At 48.9% G+C, this 22,401-nt stretch overlaps 2 protein-coding genes across 3 annotated transcripts; both read left to right on the forward strand.

Annotated features, from left to right (window-relative positions):
- SMIM7 (small integral membrane protein 7) lies at window positions 1-6,977 on the forward strand. The gene is made up of 5 exons (XM_061601606.1): window positions 1-105; window positions 716-757; window positions 1,876-1,928; window positions 4,012-4,102; window positions 5,017-6,977. The coding sequence occupies exons 1-5, from the start codon at window positions 80-82 to the stop codon at window positions 5,030-5,032; spliced, it is 228 nt and encodes a 75-aa protein (XP_061457590.1). The 5' UTR covers window positions 1-79; the 3' UTR covers window positions 5,033-6,977.
- A 413-nt stretch (window positions 6,978-7,390) lies between these two features.
- MED26 (mediator complex subunit 26) lies at window positions 7,391-21,597 on the forward strand. 2 transcript variants are annotated; one of them, XM_061601497.1, is made up of 3 exons: window positions 7,392-7,981; window positions 13,778-13,852; window positions 18,740-21,597. In XM_061601497.1, exons 1-3 carry the CDS (start codon window positions 7,907-7,909, stop codon window positions 20,465-20,467), a joined length of 1,878 nt encoding a protein of 625 aa, XP_061457481.1. In that variant the 5' UTR covers window positions 7,392-7,906; the 3' UTR covers window positions 20,468-21,597. The 2 variants fall into 2 exon arrangements, with proteins under 2 accessions (XP_061457482.1, XP_061457481.1); XM_061601498.1 differs by lacking the exon at window positions 13,778-13,852 and having other exon boundaries at window positions 7,391-7,981.
- The last annotated feature ends 804 nt before the right edge of the window (window positions 21,598-22,401 follow it).

The raw sequence follows: 22,401 nt of genomic DNA on the forward strand, positions 1-22,401 counted from the left end.
CGCCTGCTTATTGGCTGCTGCGCGGCCTCGCGTCACCCAGGGGTACTTCCGCTTCCGGCAGGAGACTGGAAGCATCAGGATGCTGGGGGACTTGCTGCTTTTTGGGTAAGGGGAGGGTAGCTCACCAACCAGTGGCGTAAAAGGAGGGGGGCAATGCAGTACAATGCAATGCGAGATTAGCCTTCCCTTGCAGCCCCATCCTGTGCGGGGGAGGCAAATATTGTGCCCATTGTCGGGGGTGGGTGAGTGGGATGTATTAGACCTTTGTATGTAGGCACCAGGAGCATTCCAACACTGCAGCTGCATGACGCTGCACCTGCTGGATTCCTGCCTGATGTGCAGGTGTTAAGGCGTGCAAGGACAGGGAAAAAAGAGGGGTCGTCGAAGGGGGTAGGGAATGCCAGGAGAGGCACAAGAGGAAGCAGCACCTTCGGCCTTTGCGTCATTCCTCCCTCCACCCACTCTGTAGTTCAGGGTTTAAATGCAGGGGTGTTTGCCTGTGGCCCTCCAGATGTTGCTGGACTCCCGGTTCCTTCGAGCAGCCAGCATGGCCAGTGGTCAGGGATGATGGTGGTGGTAGGTGGAGTCCAGTAGCATCTAGAGGACCAAAGATGTCCCCCCATACTGGTTTAAAGCATTCTGGGAGAAGAGGTTGAGAAAAACCCAACTAACTGCAAGTTCTTAAATTTCTCTCTCTTTTTTACCCCCCATGCAGGACACTCTTGGTCAACGCAGGAGCAGTGTTAAACTTCAGGCTGTGAGTGCTGTAGAAATGGAATTGGCTTGGCTGGGGAGGTGGAAGGGCTTGGGAGAAAAGCCACAGTCCTGGCTAGGGGCTGGGGTCGGTCAGGATTTGGTCGCTAGTTTAATCGCTAGTTGAGAGAAATCACAGTTCAGCCGTCGGTCTTGTAAAAATCTCCAGGTTCAAGCCCTGATACCTTCTGTTATAGCAGCACTGGAGAGCACCCACCACTTTCTGCAGAAGTGCTGTCCCTCAGTGGGGATGGTACTATTCTGGGTCATACGTCTCCTTGGAACTTCTTTTGAAATGCTGGAGGTGCCTCAGTGTTTCTCTGGCTCATTCTGGGAGTCTTTCTCCCCTCAGTTTTAAACTTTCCAAGGGTGAATACGGCCTCCCATAAAAGCATGAGGGACCACAAGCCATTGGAAGAACCTATACCTCAGGAGTAGATCTCCTGCTTGAATGCAGAAGGTCCTAGTTTCAGTCACCAGCACCTCCTGTTAGCAGAAGCAGTGCTGCAAAAGGCTTTAGATCCAGAAGTTTAGATCTTCTGACCAGCTTCTGAGAAAGACTCCCAGAATGAGCCAGAGAAACACTGAGGCACCTCCAGCATTTCAAAAGAAGTTCCAAGGAGACATATGATGGATCATACCAAAGGTACATCAAACCCAGCACCCCATTTCGCATGGCCAGATGCCCCAGCGGGAATGCCAAAAGCCGGGTATGAATGTAATAAAATCCCCACTGCTGTTGATCCCCCAGCAGCTGATACTGTGAACATGGAGGTTTGCCTTTGGTATTGTAAGAGGATCCCTCCTGGATGAGACCTACATGGGTCCATCTAATCCAGCATCTTGCTTGCTAATGTGGCCAACTACCTCTGAGGAATCTTATAAGCACAGCCTGAACAAAGTAGCCTGCCTCTGTTTTCTTTTCCAGCAGTATTCAGTATAGTGCCTTGGAACGTGAGTGTTCCTTTAAGCTGTTGTGGATCATAGCCATCTGTAGATCTCTGCTCTTCTACTAATTCGTCTAATTCCCTTTTAATGTGCTCCTCTTTGATATCAGTTCTGAGATACTCATGTGTTGCTTTGGGAGGGCTTGGTGTAAACCCTTGTTGCTCTGCCTCTCAGGAAGAAGAAGGAGAGTCAGGGTTTTGGTGAAGAAGTGAGAGAACCGACAACAGGTAAAAGTCCAGACTATAATGGGGTTGTAGCTGTGGCATCCATACTGTTCTTCTCTTGTGAGAGCATCACACCCACCTTGACATCAGTTTTGAGCTTCTAAAACACCTGTAGCCCTTCACTAGGGTTGTGTGTTTTGAGAATTTTGGGTCCTCCTGTGCCACCTGTGGGGAATGGCTGTGGGTCAGTAGCCAAGCATGTGCTTTGCATGCAGAAGGACCGGGTTCAGTCCTTGGCATCTCCAGGTAGGGCTGGGAGAGCCTCTTGCTGGAAACCTTGGAGAGCCGAAGCCAATCAGTGTAGGCTATACTGGGCCAGGTGGACCAGTGGTCTCTGACAGGTTCATATGCAGGAGGAGTCCTCTGTTAAAGAGCAGGGATGTTGTGACTCATAAGAAGAGCCTGGATGCTGCATCAGACAAAAGAAAGGGCCATTAGTCCAGCATCCTGTTCTCATGCTGGCCAATCAGGTGCCCCAGAGGGAAGTTCACAAGCAGGGCATGAGAGCAACAGCGCTCTCTCTACTTGTGATTCCCAGCAACTGGTATTCGGAGACCAGCCATCTCTGACAAAGGAGGTAGACCGTAGCCATTGTGGCTGGTAGCTGCTGGTGGCCTTGAAATGGAAATGGACTGCCTTCAAGTCGATCCCATCTTATGGCGACTCTATGAACAGGGTTTTCATGGTAAGTGGTATCAGAGGGGGTTCACCATTGCCTCCCTCCGAGGCTAGTCCTCCCCAGCTGGCTAGGGCCTGCTCAGCTTGCCACAGCTGCACAAGCCAGCCCCTTCCTTGTCCGCAACTGCCAGCTGGGGGGCAACTGGGCTCCTTGGGACTATGCAGCTTGCCCACAGCTGCACAGGTGGCAGGACACGTAACCCCTGAGCCACTCACTGTGGGGGTGATCTTTAGCTGGCCCTTGACACCCAAGAGACATGGATGGGGATTTGAACTCACAGACTCTGGACTCCCAGCCAGGCACTCCTTCCCACTGAGTTATACCAGCTGTATGCTTGCAGCCTTACTCTCCATGAATTAACAGGAAACCCATCACAAAGGCACACTGCTGTCATTGCTGTCTAGCATTCTAGATCGCATGGCACTATGCAGGTACTGCAATTACTTCATCCAATTCCTAATTGACAGCCTCGGATTCTGACCTATCCCAGTTCATCCTTATGATAGATCCAACATCTCCTTTGAAACAGGTTTCGTGGAGATTGTTCTTAAGCCTTCTTTGATAGGGACTGTGTCACTTCTGCACCATTCAGCACTGTGTGCATTGTTATCTCTCTGTATTTTTTCCATTTTCTTTCACATAAGAATAAATCAATATTTACCTAGAATCATCTAAAACAACAAATCCTAACAGTGAGTGACTTGCTAGTTTTCAAATGCATCATTCTTAGCCAGCTGTACACAACTACCTGATAATTTAACTGTGCCTTGTGTTTAAAGTAACCTTCTAGAACTGAACTACAGATGCAGAAAAATGATTTAATGCTACTATTGGTTACATCTTATTAAACAGGACAGTCACACCCTGGCTCTGCAATTTTCTGTTCTAGTTTCTCTCTTAGACTCCGTATTCCTAAAAAAAATTCAAGTTGAATTAGTTTAAAGATTCCCATCAATCCATTCCATTTCTTGCTTGCTTTTAAAAAAATAATTGTAAAGTACCTGATTCACCACTTCAGTTCTTAAAATATGATTACTAGCAGTCTTGTACTCAGTGTTGATCAGGAATGCTAAGAAACCAAACAGTGCAGTTTTGAAATCAGTGGTTGAAATCAGTGCTGTTTCGAAAGGTGCAGACCACTCTCTTGATTAAAAATGGCATCCAGTTGTATCCATAGATGAAAACTTGTTCCTTGATCATGGGAAGCATTCTGCAAAACTTGTTTACAGTTACTTAAGAGGTGTCCAAATGCATAGCGAGCCAACGACTTTCCAAAATATGTAGTAGAGTAATTAGTTTCACTTATTGTTGCCAGTGCATGAAAGGAGAATGGATGAGAGGTGTGGAGCGCTAATAGTAGCATGTGCCTGCCATTTTATTTACTACTTGGCTTTTTTTGCCTCCTAGGTGATAACATTAGGGAGTTTCTGCTGAGCCTGAGATACTTCCGGATCTTCATTGCCCTGTGGAATATCTTCATGATGTTCTGCATGATTGTGTAAGTGAGTGGGCAGAGTGCCCCATCTCTGGGCAGCTGAAGCGAGTGAACTGCTGTGTGAACGTTTCAGCTGTCTGCTGCAGTGGCAGCACTGGCAGCAGCAGTAGCAGGCAAAGAGGGATGGGAGGCAAACTGCAGCCATGCTGGATTCAAGGCTGGGGGCAATGGTGGGGGGAGGCTGGTAAGTGGCTCATGCAGCAGCAGCAACAGCAATCTCAGTGGGAGGCTGGTAAGCAGCCTAGACAGAAGGCCGGTAAGTGGCCAAGGCATGGCAGTGGTGGCCTGGGCAGGTGAGAGGCGTGTAAGGTTTGTGAGTGCCCAGGGAAGGGGAGCGGTTTGTGAGTTCCTCTGTGTGTGTTTTGGGGGGTGGCTGGGAGTTGGCGAATGAAGTGAGCAGTGAGGCTCTGCCCCCCTAGTTACATAATATTTAGTACTGCAGTTTGTACCCAACATTTTTCAGGAATTCTGAGAAACCAAAAGATCAGTGCAGTTTTGAAAGGTTCAGTCCGCCATCCTGATTAAAAATGGTATCCAAATGTAATCAAAACCCTGCTCCTTCATCTGAGGAAGCTTCATGCAAAATTTGGTTATGCTATCTGAAGAGGTGTCCGAATGCATAGCAAACAAACAAAAACTTTGCAAAATATATAGATGTTGTTTCACCCTTCTAGCCTCTTAGTATTTAAACTGTGTTACAGAATGAGTGAGACAAACAGGATTTTGAGCCAATGTGCTCATATCAGTAAAAAGAGTTTTGAAGCAAGAGGCCGAGATTTTACCTCAGCCATCAATTCAGTGTTGGCCGTCACTTTTGCAATATGGTGATGATAATGCTGGTGTGCCTTCTGGGGCTGTTAAAAGGGATAACTGAAGTAAAGTGTTGGTCATTAATTCTTCCTCTTGTTTTCCACTAGGCTGTTTGGATCTTAAGCATCTGTGGTGGACTGAGCTGGTGCCTATAGCAATCTGGGGGTGACATTCAGCTGGAAATATGTCTTGTCAATGAAGTAAACAATTTGCCATGTTTTTAAGTATCAGACTCTTGGTCTGTTCCCCCCCCCCCCCGGAATAGTAGAGGAACGTTTGAGTATTAGAGAAATGTTTTCCTCTCATATTAGAGAAATATTTGAATATTACCAGAACATTGTCCTCTCCAGCAGATTGTTAAAAGAAGAAACTAAGTAGCTTCCTTCAGCCTTGTTGAAGGTTGGTCCTTTTTTATTTTTGTGGCTAGGTGTATAAAGATGATTTCTATGGCCCATAGAGGGGGCTCCTGGTCTTTGCTCTGTGGATTGATTTCTGGTAATTTTATTTTAAAGAAAAAAGTATTTAGAAAATGCGTCTGGGAGAGTTGGGTTTCCACACTGGCAGATGTGGTTCCTCAGAAAATAGATTTTTCCTTTTATGCCACCTTCAAACCTCTGTTGATGGTAGTCACAGCCCTATATCGTGTTCTGCAGTAGGAGGCAGGCTTTGATCTTGCATCTCTTCCTGTCTCCTTAGTTAAAACATTTATTAATAACATTTTTATCCCACCCTTTGTCCAAGGAGCTCAGGGTAGCTTTATCTTCATAAACCTGTGGGAGAAATTAGGCTGAATGATGGTGACTGGCCCATGGTCACCAAGCGACTACGTGTTTGAGTGTAGTTCCCTCTGGTATAAATCAGTTATTCTACATCATACACCATGCGGGCCTGGTTTTGCATATAACAGTAAATCATGTCTTGTTAAACTGGTTTATTAAACTATGGCTTAGCATTAAATGTGAAACATGCCCAGTGACTTAACTATAGTTTGTTTATGGCCAATAAACCATGATCTGAAGCCATGGTTTGTTGCTGGCTTACAAAACCTGGTTTGTTTTAACTATATCTTGGCATTATGTTTGACCCAGCACCTTTCCTTAACTGGTTTGTTTGTTCCCATCCCAGAGACTCACCAAGCTATGCAGCTGTTTCCAGCTATGGGGAAACAAACCATGGTGGGACCACCATAGCTTTCACTATATATCATTGTGAAAAGTTTCCTCACAGTCAGTTGAGAGCATTTGTAAAATATTTGTACAGAGAGGAGCCAGCAGTGATGAGTTTAAGGGGACATTCCATAGCAAATGTTCTCCCATTCCACTTGCCTTGAGGGTACTATAGGGGGAGACAGTGGCCAAGAAAGGCTCCCCTGTTAGGAGACTCTAGCCAAGGACTTGGTCTTCACATGGGGGAAAGCCAGCAGCTGTCCATCTTAGTTCTAGTTATGACTGAGAAAGGAAGAAGTGCACTGTTCCCCTCATGCTGAATGTGATCCTTAGCCTGCCTTATTCTTAAAGCAAAACAAACACACCTGTGTAAATAACATATAATTTTAATCCTCCCAGTGCTTTTAGGGGATTCACAGAAGGTTTTTTCCTCTTTTAAGAAAAGTAGTTTTGGCTGGACTCAGTTCTGCTTAACTGCTAAAGAGAAGTGGCTGCCACGTGTTTGTATTTTTTGGCAAGCAGGTCTGGCTTTAGCTATCTCAGTGGGAAGGGTGGGAATAAACTTTAGACATGCCTAGAAACACCATTCTCCCTGCAGAATGCTTTATTACTAATGCTCTTCTGAAATTGTATATTACTATTTACTGTGTTGAATTTGTATCCTGTCCTTCCTCCTGAAGCAGCCCTGGGCAGCAGTTCTATATGTATTTTAGCATCAGTTCTGCTTAATCAGCAACTGCAGAGTGATTTATAAACCTGATGGAACATCTTGAGGGAAACTTCAGCAGGGGTCTGAATTTGGAAAATGGCATTGGGTCTATAACTATGTATATTCACTCTCACACACGCTTGATTTCTGTATTCCCTCCCCCCAAATAAATTATATATATAAAAATTCACAAGTGAAGTTTCATTTCGTTTTGACTACCAGAAAGTAAAGAAAAGGACCAGAAGATATGTATTATATCCCGCCCTTTCTCCTATTAGGAGCCCAGGGCGGCAGACGTGTAACAGGTCGTGTGCTAAGGAGGATTTATAAATGACAAGCATTTTAACATTTATTATACTTAATTTCTTTTTCAAATCCATTTCTTATTTTAAATTAAATAGCAAATGTGGTTTTGCTTTGAAACATGCAAAATTAAGGTTAGTCGGAAGCGGCTCGCTCTCGCTCTCTTTTCCCCCGCCCCTCCCCCTATCCCCTTTCAAGCCCAAGCACGGTTTGGCGCCCGCCTCCCACCCTGCGCGCATGCGCTGCAGAGAACGAATAAGCGCCTGATCCCTTTTCCCGTCCTCTTTCCTCGGCGCGCGCGTGCGCCTCGACGTCAGAGACGCGACGTACCCCTTTGCGTGCCCCGTGCGTGCGTCGGCCTCCGCCGCCGTCACCGTCGGGCGTGTCCCAGGATGCACCGCGAGTGACTGGCTCCTGCCCACAGTTGAGCTCGGCGGCGGCCTCCTCCTCCGCGGACCCTCGAGCGAAACCGGAGACGAGCCCCGGTCGGGGGAGCGCAGGCCGGCGGGAGGCGGCGGCAGAGACTAGGCCCAGCCGGGCCGGGCTCACGTAGGCCGCTCCTCACACAGCCGGAGGACGGGGCGCCGCTGGGGCGGAGGGGAACATGCGGCTCCGGCTGCCCCGCGGCGCGGCCGGCGAGTGAGTTGAGGGAGAAGGAGGAAAGCCGGGCAGGAAGCGAGGAGGGGGGGAGGAGGGCGGCGGCGGCGGCGGGGGGCGTTCCTCCTCCTCCCGCCGCCATCATCATCATCATCGCCGCCGCCGCCTCAGGACCCGCCCCAGGATCGCCGCCTCCCCCTGCCCCTCCCCCCCAGGGAGGCAATGACAGCGGCTCCGGGACCCTCCCCGCAGCAGATCAGGGACCGGCTGCTGCAGGCCATCGACCCCAACAGCAACGTGAGTTGGAAAGGTGGCAAAGAAGGGGGTGGGGTGAGCACAGGGGGGCAATTAGAGAGGTCGCTGACTGTTCATGGGGGAGGGTAAAGGGTTAGTGGCAGGAACGCACGCGGGGGGGAGGGGAAGGCGCCATGTCACTCTAACCGGTCGCCCCGGCGTGGAAGGAAGATCCCCGATATGTGCCTTGACTGTCTCCGTCCCCTCCCCCCAGCCTCCCACAGGCGACCCCCACTCAGTCCTCAAATCCTCTGCACACAAAAAAGGGCATGGGGGGGGAAGGGTGTAGAGACTTTGCAGGCAGAAGGTCCCTGATTCAGTCTCCTGGTAGGGCTGGGGAAAAGACCCCGGAGAGCCGCTGCCTGCCAGGGTAGGCTGTACTGAGCTGGACAGCCAATTGGTCTCAGTATAAGACAGCTTCCTGTGTACCGTTGCACTAGCATTCCCTCCCCTCCCCCTTTCTTAAAGGAGTTTCTTTACTCCTCCTTCCATGCCTTTTCACCTGCTGGCATCATTTTCTCCTTTTCCCTGTCTTCTTCCCCCCCAAAGGAAAAGGCAGCCGCCCTCCTTCCGGGATGCAGCCCCCCTGCAAAGGCCAAGGTTCCCTCCCCTTTCCCCAGCCCCAGGAGGCCAAGTGTGCCTCCTTTTCTGTCTCTCTGCCCCCCAGTCTGCAAAGATGGGAAGCCAGGATGACTCTCCCAGTACACACAGCCTCTTGGCCCTGATCTGCCTCTTGCTAATCTTGTCTCCGCTAGTAAACTATAGGTCCAACAAGTGTCTCCCGCCCCTTCCCCCCCAGCCCCTTGCCAGGCCTTTCTTTCCTCTTCTCTTCCTTTAAGCCTCAATGCACACACGAGGTTTCTTCTGTCTGACACCCTCCCTTCTCCCCATCCCTCTTTCCCTAACCGGATGAGTAGCTGCCCCCCCCCGCCCCTCCGTCATGTGGCTCGGACCCCACCTTGTTGGAGAGGGAGGCTTTGGGGCTTGTTGTGGTGCTCTCTGGGCTGTTTCTTCTTGCTCTCCTTCAAGGGCTTCTTCATGCCTTGTGCTACTGCACTCTGTTGCTCATTTCTGAGTGCTCCCAAGCGATTCTCCCCTACCCAGCCCCCAGAAGAAAGGGCATTGACAATATTGCTGCCAGCGTCACAACTCCCATCATCCCTGCTGGGAGTGATAGCCCAACAATGTCTGGTGGGGGTGCTATACTGGCTGAGCCACTCCTTCACACCCCATGAATTTGCTCATCTTTTTTTGAACTGCTGCATCTCCTACCTATTGCCACACATCACATTTTTGGAGCCCATTCTCTGCTCTTTCAGCCCCCTCTCCCCAGCTCTCTCACACAGGATGAAATCATGCAAGATGTGTCTCCCCCCATATTTGGGAAACATTGGTCTAAAGTGCTGTCAATCCACTTTTTTGGGGGTGGTAGTGGAGAACTAGGAGGCAGAGAAATTTTCTTGGATCTGGGCAGAGGGGCCTTGTGGATCTGACTGTGTTTTAGCTTCATCCTTGTTAATGCCAAAGCGTTTCTTTCTCAGTTGCACCCAGGATTTTCCTGTTCAGACAACTTAGTTAGTGTCTTGCATGCGGGAGCAGCAACTGCTCTGAGCAGGTAGCTTTCTTGCATGTCTCTTTGCAAAGCTGTCGGTCACTGTTAAGGGTGAGGTCAGACTGCAGAGCATGCAAGCAGAATGAACGACAAATGCTCCTTACTAATCCAGCTGTATAACTGCAGACTCTGGCTCAGTCCTCAAGTGTAGGAAGAAAGGAGGCTTGCCAGGGCGGGCGGGTGGAACTGCATTCCATGAATTGTATCCAACTAAGTCTTACTCAAAGTAGGCCCGTTGAAATGAATGGACCTGAGTTAGTCAGGATCTGAGTAGAACTAACACGGAGCACAAGCCCACAAGAGCCCTGCGGCTGCTGGATCAGGCCCAAGGGAGCCCATCTAGCCCAGCACTCCGTTCTCACAGTGGCCAACCAGATGCCCCACTTAAATGTTCCCATGTGAAAAGGCAACTGTAATTACCAATGCTAATGGTGGTATATCGATCACAAATTTAGATCAGGCATGAGAAGGGATGTCATGTTAGGTTGGGCGGATTCCATGTTGTTAAGAGTCCCTAGAAGTCCTCTATGTGCTCTCCTGCAGTCATTTATCTTTGGCAGTTCCTGGGACCCTCTGACCACACCTAGTCCCTTTGTCGGGTTTGCCCCCCTGGCTGCCATGAAGCAGGGGCAGCTGGTAGCAAGGCGCTGCTGTAGCTGCAACTTCAGACGGGGCAGTCCAGATAGGTCCCTGCAGTGCCGATTCCGTAGAAGCAGTCATTTCACCCTGATGCAAAGATATGTCTTGGAATCAATAGCCGCTTCCCAAATCCTTATGTGTAGGAATATGTGGGTGTATAAAGGAAGGCAGAGCAGACAGCTGGGCTTATTAGTTCTTCCAGCTTCTGTTCTCCTTCGAAGGTCTGGCGCGTGCATGTTGAGTGTCTCGGCCTTCCCCATTTAAGAGTGTGACTTGGCTCTCTCACTTGAGCCATTCAGAGCAGAGCCCTCTGCAGGCTCCGTACCATCCTCCAGCATTAGTAGCATTCACTCTTGGCATTTCTACGTTAATTTCAGTTGTTCAGAGCAGTCACTTAGGGGATCAGGAAATCCTTAAGGGCGGGCCTGTAAGTTGCTCTCGTATTTTATTTGTGTGACTTTTAGGCCACCTGGTAAGGCAGAGGCTGCATTTCATCCAGCCCTCGGATGCCAGGATGATCTTCTAGGAGTAATTGTCCTATCAAGCAGGGATGTGGCATGTGGGCTGACTGTTGCTTCCCTCGTCCCCTTTCCCCCACTCCCAAGGTGGCAAATACCTACCGAATTCACCCTCCCACTTTCATCTCCACATTTTGTTGCCTGCTCATCCTTTCCCAGGCCATTAAAGACTTTTACACCTGGTCTGATGAGATTTTGATACAGCTGCCACCTTTGAGCAAATTTATGTCTGCTCAGTGGCTCATGGTATCCCTTCTGTTGCCTCCAGCTGGCTTGAAGTGAGATCGTCTTGCTCCCATCTTCCTTGTGGACTTGAGTGACCCTCACCTCTTCTAACTGAGTTGTGATGCTAGTTAAACTGTGGAACTCGCTGCCACAGGAGGTAGTGATGGCCACCAACTTGGATGGTTTTGAACGAGGATTAGACAAATTGATGGGGGAGGATAATTAGGCCATCAGTGGCTACTAGTAACAAAGACTGCTATGTTCTGCTGCTTCTGTTGGAGGCAGTAAATGCCTCTGAATGTCAGTTGCTGGGGGCCACAAGCGGGGAGAGTTGCTGTCGTGCTCAGGTCCCATAATGGGCATGTGATTGGCCATTGAAAACTGGATGCTGAACTAGATGGGCTTCCTTTGGCTTGACCCAGCAGGCTCTTGTTATGCTCTATGTTAATACAAGTTAGGTTCATTGGAGTTTGTCTACCCAGCCACGTTCTTGGCCCCAAACATCTTAAACAGAGTACACATTAGTCTGGGTCTGGCCTTCCACATGTCTTCCCTTGCCTGTGCACTGTGGAGATGGAAGGCTTCATAGACCACGGGAAGACTTCTAGGTGGATTGGGATTGGTCCCTCGGAGCAAACCTCCCTTGTGTAGTAATAAATTGCATTTATTTTATTTTATTTATTTATGTAAAATATTTCTATCCCACCCTTCTACTCTACAGTTTCTATCCCACCCTTCTACTCTACAATAGGGCACTCGGGGCAGCTCACAATATAATCATACGCAGAAAAAACCCCATAAAAAACAAAAATGCATAAAATACAGTTAAGAAATCTAGGGCAGTGATGTTAAAGGGGACTAAAGTAGAAAAACGAAAAAAAAGGGGGGGGGAGGAATAAAATCAGTTTCAGGCTATCCCTTCAGTCCCTCTGAAAAGCTCTCTGGAACAAGTTGGTTTTCAGAAGTCTCCGGAACACCATCAGGGAGGTTTAGCTGCATTGATCCACTAAAGAGAGTCTTGAAGTAACAGGATCCGCTACAAGGTCATGAAGAAGTGAGCTTTTGGAATCATTGTTTACTCACTCATTTAGGACTAAAAAAGATTTCACCCTACTGTGACGTTTGGATTCTTCCGTTGAGTACTAACACTCTCTCTGTCTCTCTGAAGCCCACAGTGGGTTAGCAAAATTTTGGTTGAGGGTTCTGGTGGCTTTTCCATTTCATTTCAGGAAATCCAAGTCTGCACTTTGGTGGCGCAGGTCACTGCAGCTGATTGTGTGGCTTGTTGGGTTCTTGGCATTTGCTGCTTCTGCTGCCTCTTCCACAACTGCCTCCCCCCGGAAAAGGGACAGCAAAGCGTTCCACAGGCGCAGAGTGGCAGGGGATTACCCAGTGTGGTTGGGCACTGTAAACATTGGATTCTGGACTAGATGTGCCCCCTTGGCCTGATCCAGCTGCTGGGGTCTTCTGATGTTCTTATGACATGCCCAGGGATGAACAAAAATCTCATGTGAAGTTAGGAAGTGGCGTGGATGTGTTTGTATGAGGCGGCACCCTGGGCCTTTTGATCTGAAAGCAGATCATATGACGACACGGCAATATGCGTGAACTGCCGCTCCTTGATTCTTGGGGTCAGAAGCTCCTGCAAAGGGGGCATCCTGGCTGTGGCACTTCTGGCTTGCATGTTTTATTTATTTACTTAAAAAGAACTTCACTAGCCACTTTTCTGCTGAAGCTCTCGGATCATTTTTTTGGGGGGAGGGAGGGGAGAATCACAGTTATGGACAATAACATACTTTATAAATTGACAATGAAACAAGTCCTAGGCAGGGTTACATAATGAAAGGTATGCATGAAGCACCGTGTCTTGCCCAGCAACACCTCAAGAGAGTCCTGAGCAAAACAAAAGGTTTTTTCCCCACAGGCAAGCCTCCCGGGGTGGGAGTTCCAAAGATGCTGGAGCCTCAGCCGGAAAGTGTCTCTTGGGCACTGCCAGCCTCACGGAGTGGAGCCTCAGAGGCTGCTCTTCAGTCTGGGGGCCACTGTTAGGTCCACCCTGAGGAGCACTGACCTGTGTACAGCCCTTCTTACCCAGCCGGACTCATGTGGCCAGAGGCTGTCCTCCAAGTACCCTGAGCAGCCAGGCGGACATAGGTTTGGTTTGCCCAAAGGTGGCTACGTTTGCAGCTCTGAGGACGCCTTTCAAGTGGTCCTCCTGGTGACGTGTCCTTGGGGCTGATTTCTGCTGCCCTCCCTGTGGCTTTTCCACCCCTCTTTCAGGTTTTAAGATGGGCATAATGTGCCACTAGGGGCCTTTAAGGCAGTGGAGTGGTGGTATAGGAGCCACAGGGTGCCACGGACGCTAGTTTGGGACAAAGGCCGTGGTAATGTTGCAAGTGCAGTAGGAGGCATGAGCAATCAAGCAAATGTCTGTCTGCGGAAGGGCCTCTGTCTTGAGGGGTTGTCATCCAGCTTCTGGATTTGAATGGGTGGGTGGGCTTACCTCTGAGCAGGGGCAGTTTGTGGCTGCCTTCTTGATCTGAACTGTCATAGGGTTGTATCCAATGTTAGTTGCACTCCGAGTAGACTCACTGAAAATAATAGTCCTAAGTTAGACATGCCCATTAATTTAAGTGGGTCTGCTTTGAGCAGGGGCAGAGTTGGATACACCCATGGATTGTGGGGCGCCAACTCATAAGCAGTTGCTTTGCTTCCTAGAGAACCTGGGAGCTGAAGAGTCTGAGCCCCTCTCCAAAGTGTCACTGAAGAGTTTGTTTTGTTCCCCACCCCCTTCTCTCCTTCCAGATACGTAACATGGTGGCGGTACTGGAGGTGATCTCCAGCTTGGAGAAATACCCCATCACCAAAGAGGCACTCGAGGTGGGTTCTTCTGGCTTAATGTTTCCTTCTTGATAGGAAGAATGGCCACATAAAGCTTGGAGAGTGGCCCAGGTGGGTGCGAGGCTTGCCATCTGCAGGGCAAGTGCTGCACAGCCTCTCCTGGTCTGGCTCATGGTTTCTGGCTGGCCATTGTAGCAAATCCAAAAATTTTAGTTGCCAAGACTCTGTCCTTGCCTTTGCTGGTTTGGCTGCTTTTTTGGCTAAGGAAGCTGCCCTCCCCAAAAAAAGCTTTCTTGCAGAAAAGAGAGGCAGGGGAGGGGATTAGTTGGCCAAATAGCCCCCAGCCTTGGACTTGAGGAGGTGGAGGGGATCGCCACACAGTTGCCAGGGTGAGCAGAAACGTAAAAGCCTGGTTGACCCACCCCGTGGGGTTCTGAGGAAGAATAGCGCAGTGTGGGGCGGCAGGGCTGTTTCCAGGGACGCTGCCTCCGTTGCCCCATCCCATCTCGGCCACACACAGAGTGGTGCAGGGGAGGCTGCCATCTGAGCTGGTAATTGTGGCTCCTAGGCATGCCACTCTGTGCCTGGCCACATTTGCTCATTTTGCAACTGAAAATAAACTAAAGGTGGACATCAGATTTAAAAAACGACGGCAACGCAGGGCCAGCGCAAGAGAGACCAGACAAGGGAGGCTGAAGCATAAACCAGAGAGGCTTCCTTGTAATCATATTCCTTTCCCTCCGCAAGTGGCCAATGCTAATGGAGCAGAAGGATCTGGCTGCACAGCAGGTGGATGACCTGCTCTCCCCACCCCACAAAAACGCTTTGATGCATTTACGCAGCTTGATCTTTTTCTCACACCTCCTGGCTTTCAGAACATCCTCACAGCGCTGAAATTATGTGACCCACCCTTCTCAGAACCGGGGGGAGGGGGACAGTTAGCACGGCCCATTGGGCAGGGCTGGGGACACTCTGAAGCTTCTGGGAGCATTGGCAGCTTGTCTGAACATGCTGTAGCCCACCTGCTCCTCCAGACTGAGGGATTCCATGGAAGCTGCCCGTGAAACTCCCTTTGCCAGCATCTGTCGGAGATACGGAGGTTAATTTTGCAGTTGGCTCGTGTTGCAAGTCTGGCTCCTTGATGGGTTGAACCTTCACTCCCGTTTCTTTGAACACATGTAGAATGACTCACAGCTTTCTTATTATCATCATTATTAATAAAAATATTTCTATCCCACCCTTCTGCCCTAAAACAGGGTACTCAGAGCACCTCACAATAAAATCATACACAATACAAAACAAAAAACATTAAAATAGATAAAAAAACTATTGTTGAGAAATCTAGGAGAGTGTTAAAAGGGGACTAAAGAGGTAGAACTGAAAAAGGAGGAAAATAAAATCAGTTTCAGGCTCTTGCCTTCAGTTCCTCCCAAAGGCTGTCTGGAACAGGATGGTTTTCAGAATCTCCGGAACACCATCAGGGAGGGAGCAGAGCAGGCTTCTTGGAGTGGGGTATTCCAGAGCTCGGGGGCCACAGCTGAAAAGGCTCTCTCCTGAGTGCCTGCAAGTCTGACATCTTTCTTTTTAGGCACGCAAAGAAGACCAGAGGCAGCTGATCTTAAATACGGGCATAAGCGGTCCCTCAGGCACATTGGTCCAAGGCTGTTTAGGTCAAAACCAGCACTTTGAATTAAATCCGGAAACAAATTGGGAGCCAGTTGAGTCAATAAAGCACAGGGGTGATACTATCCCCACACTGTGATTCAGTTAACATTCTGGCTGCCGCATATTAAATCAACTGCAATTTCTGTTTTCAAAGGCAGACCCATGTAGAATGTGTTACAGTAATCAAGCCATGATGTCACCAGTGCATGTATCACTGTGGCCAAGTCAACCGCTTCCAGGAATGGGCATAGCTCGTAGAACAGTTTCAGTTGGCCAAGAGCACTCTTGGCTACTGCAGCCACCTGATACTCAACCAGCAGGGTTGGATCCAGGGGCTCTCCCAAATTGCGGACCTGCTCCTTCAAGAGGAGTTTGACCCTGTTTAACAGCCCTATCCCTGGTGCAGCTTTCCCCTTGACCAGCAACACTTCCATCTTATTTGGATTAAGTTAAGCCCACATCCAGCCCTTCACAGCCTCCAGGCACCTGGTTAGGATGAGCACTCCCTCCCTGCGATCAGGTGGTAGGGAGAGATGAGTTGTGTATCATCAGCATATTGATGACATTGTTCTCCAAACAGGTGACCTCTCCCAGCAGTTTCATATAGATGGTACAGAGCATGGGAGACAGAATGGAACCTTGTGGGACCTCATAGGCCAGCAGCCAGGGGGTCGAGCAGTAGTCTCCCAGTACCCCTAGATCCACCATAAAATGGTGCCTCCCAATCCCATTAAGCTAAATGGTATCGAAAGCCCCAGAGTTCCAGCAGCACCAACAGGGATGCACTCCTCTTGTCTGATGGCCAGCATAGGTCATCGAGCAAGGTGACTGAGGCAGTCTCTGTCCCATGACCAGGCCTGAAGCTTGATTGGAAAGAGTCTAGATAATCTGATTCATCCAAGAAAACTTAGAGCTGGGCAGCCACTACCTTCTCAGTCATCTTGCCCCAAAAGGGGAGATTAGAGTCTGGATGGAAGTTGTCACTGGCTTGTGACTCCACAATTCTGGAGCAGTCAGTTAACTTTCCTAAGCATGGTCTTTAGACAGTTGAGGAGGTGTGTAGATACACATAAGGTAAGTTACAGGGGTGTGGGTTTTCTGGAAAATAAATTAAATTGGAAAAAAATTCTGGAGAACTCCTCCTTTGCCCTAAATTGATGAATTTGATTTAGGATGCTTATTTTACTTAAATGTTTAGCAAACAAAACGAAAAGTTTGCCATGTATTATGTGCTGTAAGTATCTCAATTCTTTCCCGTTCCCCATCCAAAAGGAATTGAACTGAAATACTTGTTTTAATAAAAGTGCACTTGGTGTTTTTAATGTTATACTCAAACAAGTTCAGATCTTTATTCTGAATATTTTTAATTGGAATTCGAGTATACATTTTAAAATACAACAACACAATAGCGGCCATTTTGTTTAGAACTTAAAAAGAAAAATGGAGGCACTGAAAACGGTTTTTGATATTCTAATGTTAGTATGAGAGCCAGTGTGGTGTAGTGGTTAAGGTGGTGAACTATGACCTGGGAGACCAGGGTTCGAATTCCCACATAGCTATGAAGCTCACTGAGTGACCTTGGGCCAGTCACTGCCTCTCAGCCTCACAGGGAGGCAGTGGTAAACCCCCTGTGAATACCACTTACCATGAAAACCCTATTCATAGGGTTGCCATAAGTCGGGATCGACTTGAAGGCAGTCCATTTTTTTCAGTGTTAGTGTGTCTGAAGACCTACATGTATACATAGGGCCTAGTGCTCTTCAACATTGTTATTAATGACTTGAATGAGGAGGTGCAGAGAATTCTTATAAAATTTGCAGATGATACAAAATTGGGAGGGATGGCCAGTATCCTGGAGGACAGAAACAAAATTCAAAGGGATGGAGCATTGGGCTGAAAACAACAGAGTGAAATTTAATAGGGATAAGTGCAAAGTTCTCCACCTACAAAAAAGAAACCAAACGCACAGTTATAAGATGGGGGATACTTGGCTCAGCAATACTACATGCGAGGAGGATGTTGGAATTGATGATGATCACAAGCTGACTATCCGCCAACAGTGCAATCTGGCTGCAGAAAAGGCAAATGTTATTTAAGGCTGCAGTAACAGAAGTATAGTTTCTAAATCATGTGAAGTACTAGTTCCTCTCTATTTGGCACTGGTTAGGTCTCATCTTGAATATTGCGTCCAGTTCTGGACACCACACTTTAAGAAGGATGCAGGCAAACTGGAACGGGTTCAGAGGAGGGCAGCAAGGATGATCAGAGGACTAGAAACAAAGCCCTAACATGAGAAACTGAAAGAACTGGGCCTGTTTAGCCTGAGAAGAGAAGACTGAGGGGAGATATGACAGCACTCTCCAAGTCGTTGAAAGGTTGCCACACAGAGGAGGGCCGGGATCTCTTCTCGATCATCCCAGAGTGCAGGACATGGCATAAAGGGCTCAAGTTGCAGGAAGCCAAATTTTGGCTGAACATCAGGAAAACCTAACTGTCAGAGCTTTACGATGATGGAACCAGTGACCTAGGGAGGTGGTGGGCTCTCCATCACTGGAGGCCTTCAAGAGGCAGCTGGACAGCCCCCTCTTGGGGATGTTTTAAGTTGGGTTCCTGCACTGAACAGGGGGTTAGACTTGATGGCCTTTGTGGTTCCTCGGGATAGTCACCTGGAAAAAGTTTGTTGTAACTGGAATTTACACCTGTTCCAGTTGCCCAGCTTGACTTGTATCGCATCCATTATGTTTCCAGTTAATTTTCTCAAACAAGGTGTACCTTAAAATGCAGTAGATATATATTCCACAGGAAAGATAAGGCAACAGAAGATTTTCTGGAAAGATCTCTACCCCACATCACTGAGACATGTGCAAGTATTGCCCCTTTGATCCAGCACTTCTGTCATAGCGTCTCTTCTTTCCTTTTTTTGCATTGTGTGACACTACCCTCCTCACTCCGCTGTGAGGGAGACCTTTGCAGGGCAGGTCTGCTGGGGGATGGGCAAGAGACTAGGAGAAGCTGGCTCCTGCTGCTTTTGACAGATGTATGGCAGCTTTTCCCAGCCTAGTGCTGTTCTTATGTTTTGGACAACAACTCCTGTCAGCCTCACATCATCGGCTGTGCTGGCTGGGGCTGATGGGAGTTGTAGTTAAAACCATCTGGAGGGTACCAGATCAATGAAGGCTGGGCTAACAGGGAGCTCCAGTGCTGCTCAGTCCAAGGGGTTGCAAAATAACACTTTTTCTCCTTTGTTTCTGAATAACCTAGGAAACGAGGCTGGGGAAGCTCATCAATGATGTGAGGAAGAAAACCAAGAATGAGGAGCTTGCCAAGCGAGCCAAGAAGCTGCTGCGGAACTGGCAGAAGCTGATTGAGCCGGTCACGCAGAACGAGGCAGCCTTGAGGGGGTTGCCAAATCTGCCTGGGTCAGCCAACGGCGGGGCTCACAATTGCCGGGTGGACCCTCCACCTGGGGCTGTAATTGGATTGAAACCCGTCCAAGATGTGAAGAACAGGAATGACGTCCAGAAGTTGCACTCTCCAAAGCCAGAGAAGCCGGGGAATCGGAAAAGGAAAGGGGGGTTCCGGGACGGTCTCCAGGGGCCTCCTGCGCCACTCCCAAAAGCTTCCAAAGCCAGCTATGAAGTATTACAAAACTCTTCCCCGCCCCCCACGAATGGGGTTGGGGGCAGCCCAGACAGTTTCCCCAGTCCTCCAGATGGGAGCCTTCCCCCAGGGCCAGATGCTGTCAGGGCTGAGCTTGGTGAAAATGACAAGCCCAGCAAGATCCCCATCAATGCAGTCCGGCCTCACACCAGCTCTCCGGGGCTCTTCAAGACTTCGGGCGCATCCTCACTGGTCTATTCCGCTGTGTTCCAGCAGCAGCAACAGGTGAAAGTGGAGGAGGCGGAGGAGGCAGTGGCAGCAGCTTCTTCTGCTGCCGCCACCCAGCCCAGGAGCCCCCGTTGCTCCACATTCAGCCCCAGGAATGTCCAGATGGAAACGTTTGTGCGGCAGCACACCACGTACTCCCCCAAGGGTTCGACGTCTGCCTCCTCTCCAAGGCCGCCTCTCCCAGATGCACCGGTGGGGGCGCCCTTGTCGCCTTCTCCCCCTGCTCTGGTGCAGCCGGCGATGCTGCCGGTGCTAGCAAAGAGACTGGAGGGTTCTCAGCAGGCAGGATTGGAGGCATCTCTGCACGGCAGTCAGGAGCAACAGGCAGCCCCTGAGAGCCAGCTTCGGCTCACCGTGGGGGCCTCTCCCAGCAGTGGGGTGGGCTCTCTCCCAGCAGAGCCTCTGGCAGGCTTCTCGCCAGATGCATCAAAGGTGGACAGCGATAGTACTGCGTCGGGGTCTGACGGCAAGAAGAAGAAAACGTACCGGCCCAAGGACTACGTGGTCAACTTGGACGGGCAGGCGCTTGAAGGGGGGGTCAAGCCTGTGCGGTTAAAAAAGGAGCGGCGGCTGACCTTTGACCCCATGACAGGCGAGATCAAGCCTCTAGCCCAGCGGGACTCTTTGCAGGTGGATCCCCTCCCTGCTCTTGCTGAGCAGCACAGGACAGGCATCGGGGAGCAGGAGGCCAAGCCCCCCCTGCAGAGTCCTTTTGAACAAACAAATTGGAAAGAATTGTCCCGGAACGAAATCATCCAGTCCTATTTAAACAGGCAGAGTAGCTTGCTCTCCTCTTCTGGGGTGCAGACTCCGGGGGCTCACTACTTCATGTCTGAATATTTGAAACAGGAGGAAAGCACTAGAAGAGATGCCCGGAAGACCCACGTCCTGGCTCCCCACAGCAAGCCCACGGACTTGCCCGGGGTGACGCGGGAGGTGACGCGGGAGGACCTTGCCAGAATATGTAGCCACCGTTGGCCGGGCGTGAATGGTTGCTATGACACACAGGGTAACTGGTATGATTGGACGCAGTGCATATCCCTTGACCCGCATGGGGATGATGGGCGCCTGAATATCCTGCCTTACGTCTGCTTAGACTGAATGCAGTTTTGCTGAGATGCTTTCTACACAGGCAGTTTAGTACAAACGGGCAGGTGCTGTGACAGCCACCCTCCCCTCCCCCTTGTGCTGGAAAAAGGCTCACCAAACAGAGAGGGCGTGTCGGAAAGCTGGACACTGGCAGTTCCTTCTTCCTTGTTTTTTTTAAAAAACTCCTCTTTTTTGTGAAGTGCTGCTACCAGTTTACTAACAAAATTGCAAAGGGGGAGGAGGAGGAGGCATAACAAAGGTTTGATTTAAAAAAACAAAATACAAAAAAAAGAGTTCCAAACTCTCTAGCAAGCCAGCTCTAAAAAAAAGTGTTTGTTTTTATAAAAGGTGAAAAATGTTTCCAGTGATTTGCAGATGCCGGAATCTGAGGGCAGGCAGGTACAGGCTGGAAATTGTGGAATGTTTAACACAGAGTAGTTGAGTCTATTTATTTTGTCTTCATTTGATTTTCTTTTTTTCAGAAAGAAAGAATATGGCAGTGAGATGATCTGAGATGAACTGTGCAAAACTATAGTTAGTTCTTCTCCTTTGCGTTGCATCTCTTTTGAAAAAAAAAAGTCCCCGATACGGGGGTATGGCTTGCAGTGATGCACGCCCTGCAAGGCTGCCAGAGTGAATAGGAGAAGGTGCCCACCTTCGGGTTGGCATTCCCAGACTTTTTTTAAATGAGGTTTAATCTTGTTTCAGTTTCAGCTCAGTCTAAGAAATGCTGCAAAAAGCATTAAACAATTCTCCCAAACCAACCACCAGCCCGAGTGTGCCCCCCCCCACTTCTGCAGATTTTCGAGAGGGAGAAGGCAGAGAAAAAGAGTTGTTTTTTTCTTAAAACAAAAAACACAAAAGTCCAAACCATAAATGCGGGTGCTACTACTTTGTAAATGTCCTGTGAAAGGGAGAAGATGGAAGCCTGTTTTGTAATGCTGGAAATATACTTGTTACCATTCCTTTTAGATATTGTTTGCCTTATGAGGAACCATCACAAAAAGCGACTTGCAAAAACAAAAAGAGCCTTAGTGAATGTACAGTAACTATAGACTTCTGTGTTCCTGGGATGCAGAAGGGAGCAACTTTGCTATTGGTCCCATCAGTGGACACGTTGTGATATAAATGTGGAAATAAAACAAAAATTTGCACAAAGTATGCTGTCACTTTTTTAAAAAAATCATAGTGGATGGCTAGTTTGGGTTAGATGAGAGAACTCTGTTCGGACGGCTTCCTGTACTGTGCTCCTAGCCAGCATGGGCAGCCCCGGCCTGCAACTCTCTCTCTCTCAAAACAGTCTAAAACAGCAGCAGCACATACTGTGCATAAAATCAATTGATGTCCAATAGAGATAGCAGCTGGAATAAAGAGCACCATTTAGAAGGCTTGTTGAAACTGGCTGAACTTCTCTCTTGCTCCCTTACCACTGGCAACGCTGGTGGGAGCAGCCATCCAAGAATATCTGGGGGGCACCTTATTTGATTTACATCCTGCCCTTCCTCCCAGTGGGAGCCCAAGGAATCTTGTTAGTGATCTGAAAAACGGGGATGGTGAACCTGTGGCCCTTCTGATGGCAGTCCAACGTGTTGGCTGAGGCTGATGGGAGTTGGGGATCCCAACAGTCTCGAGAGGGTCGTTCCCCAGCATAAGACTAGGCTTAGAAATAGTTTCTAGTTCCTGTGTGTAAATTTGTTTTTTGGCTTCAGTGTTGGATTAGCTAGTTTTTTAAAACTAAAAAACTGCTACTATTAACCAGTCAGGTGGTTTATAATAAAATAATATGTTTTTAGAAAAAAATACAAGTGCTTGTAAATGGCACATGACAATCACCATCTTTAAGAGGCATTCCTTGCTTTTTTTTTCTGGAGGCAATGGCTCTTCTAAGATGCTGCCTGCTTGTGATGTGGGACAGAGTGTTCACAAACCATTGCATTTTGCAAGTG

The sequence above is a fragment of the Rhineura floridana genome, chromosome 18, assembly GCF_030035675.1.
Source record: "Rhineura floridana isolate rRhiFlo1 chromosome 18, rRhiFlo1.hap2, whole genome shotgun sequence".
NCBI classification, from domain to species: domain Eukaryota; kingdom Metazoa; phylum Chordata; class Lepidosauria; order Squamata; family Rhineuridae; genus Rhineura; species Rhineura floridana.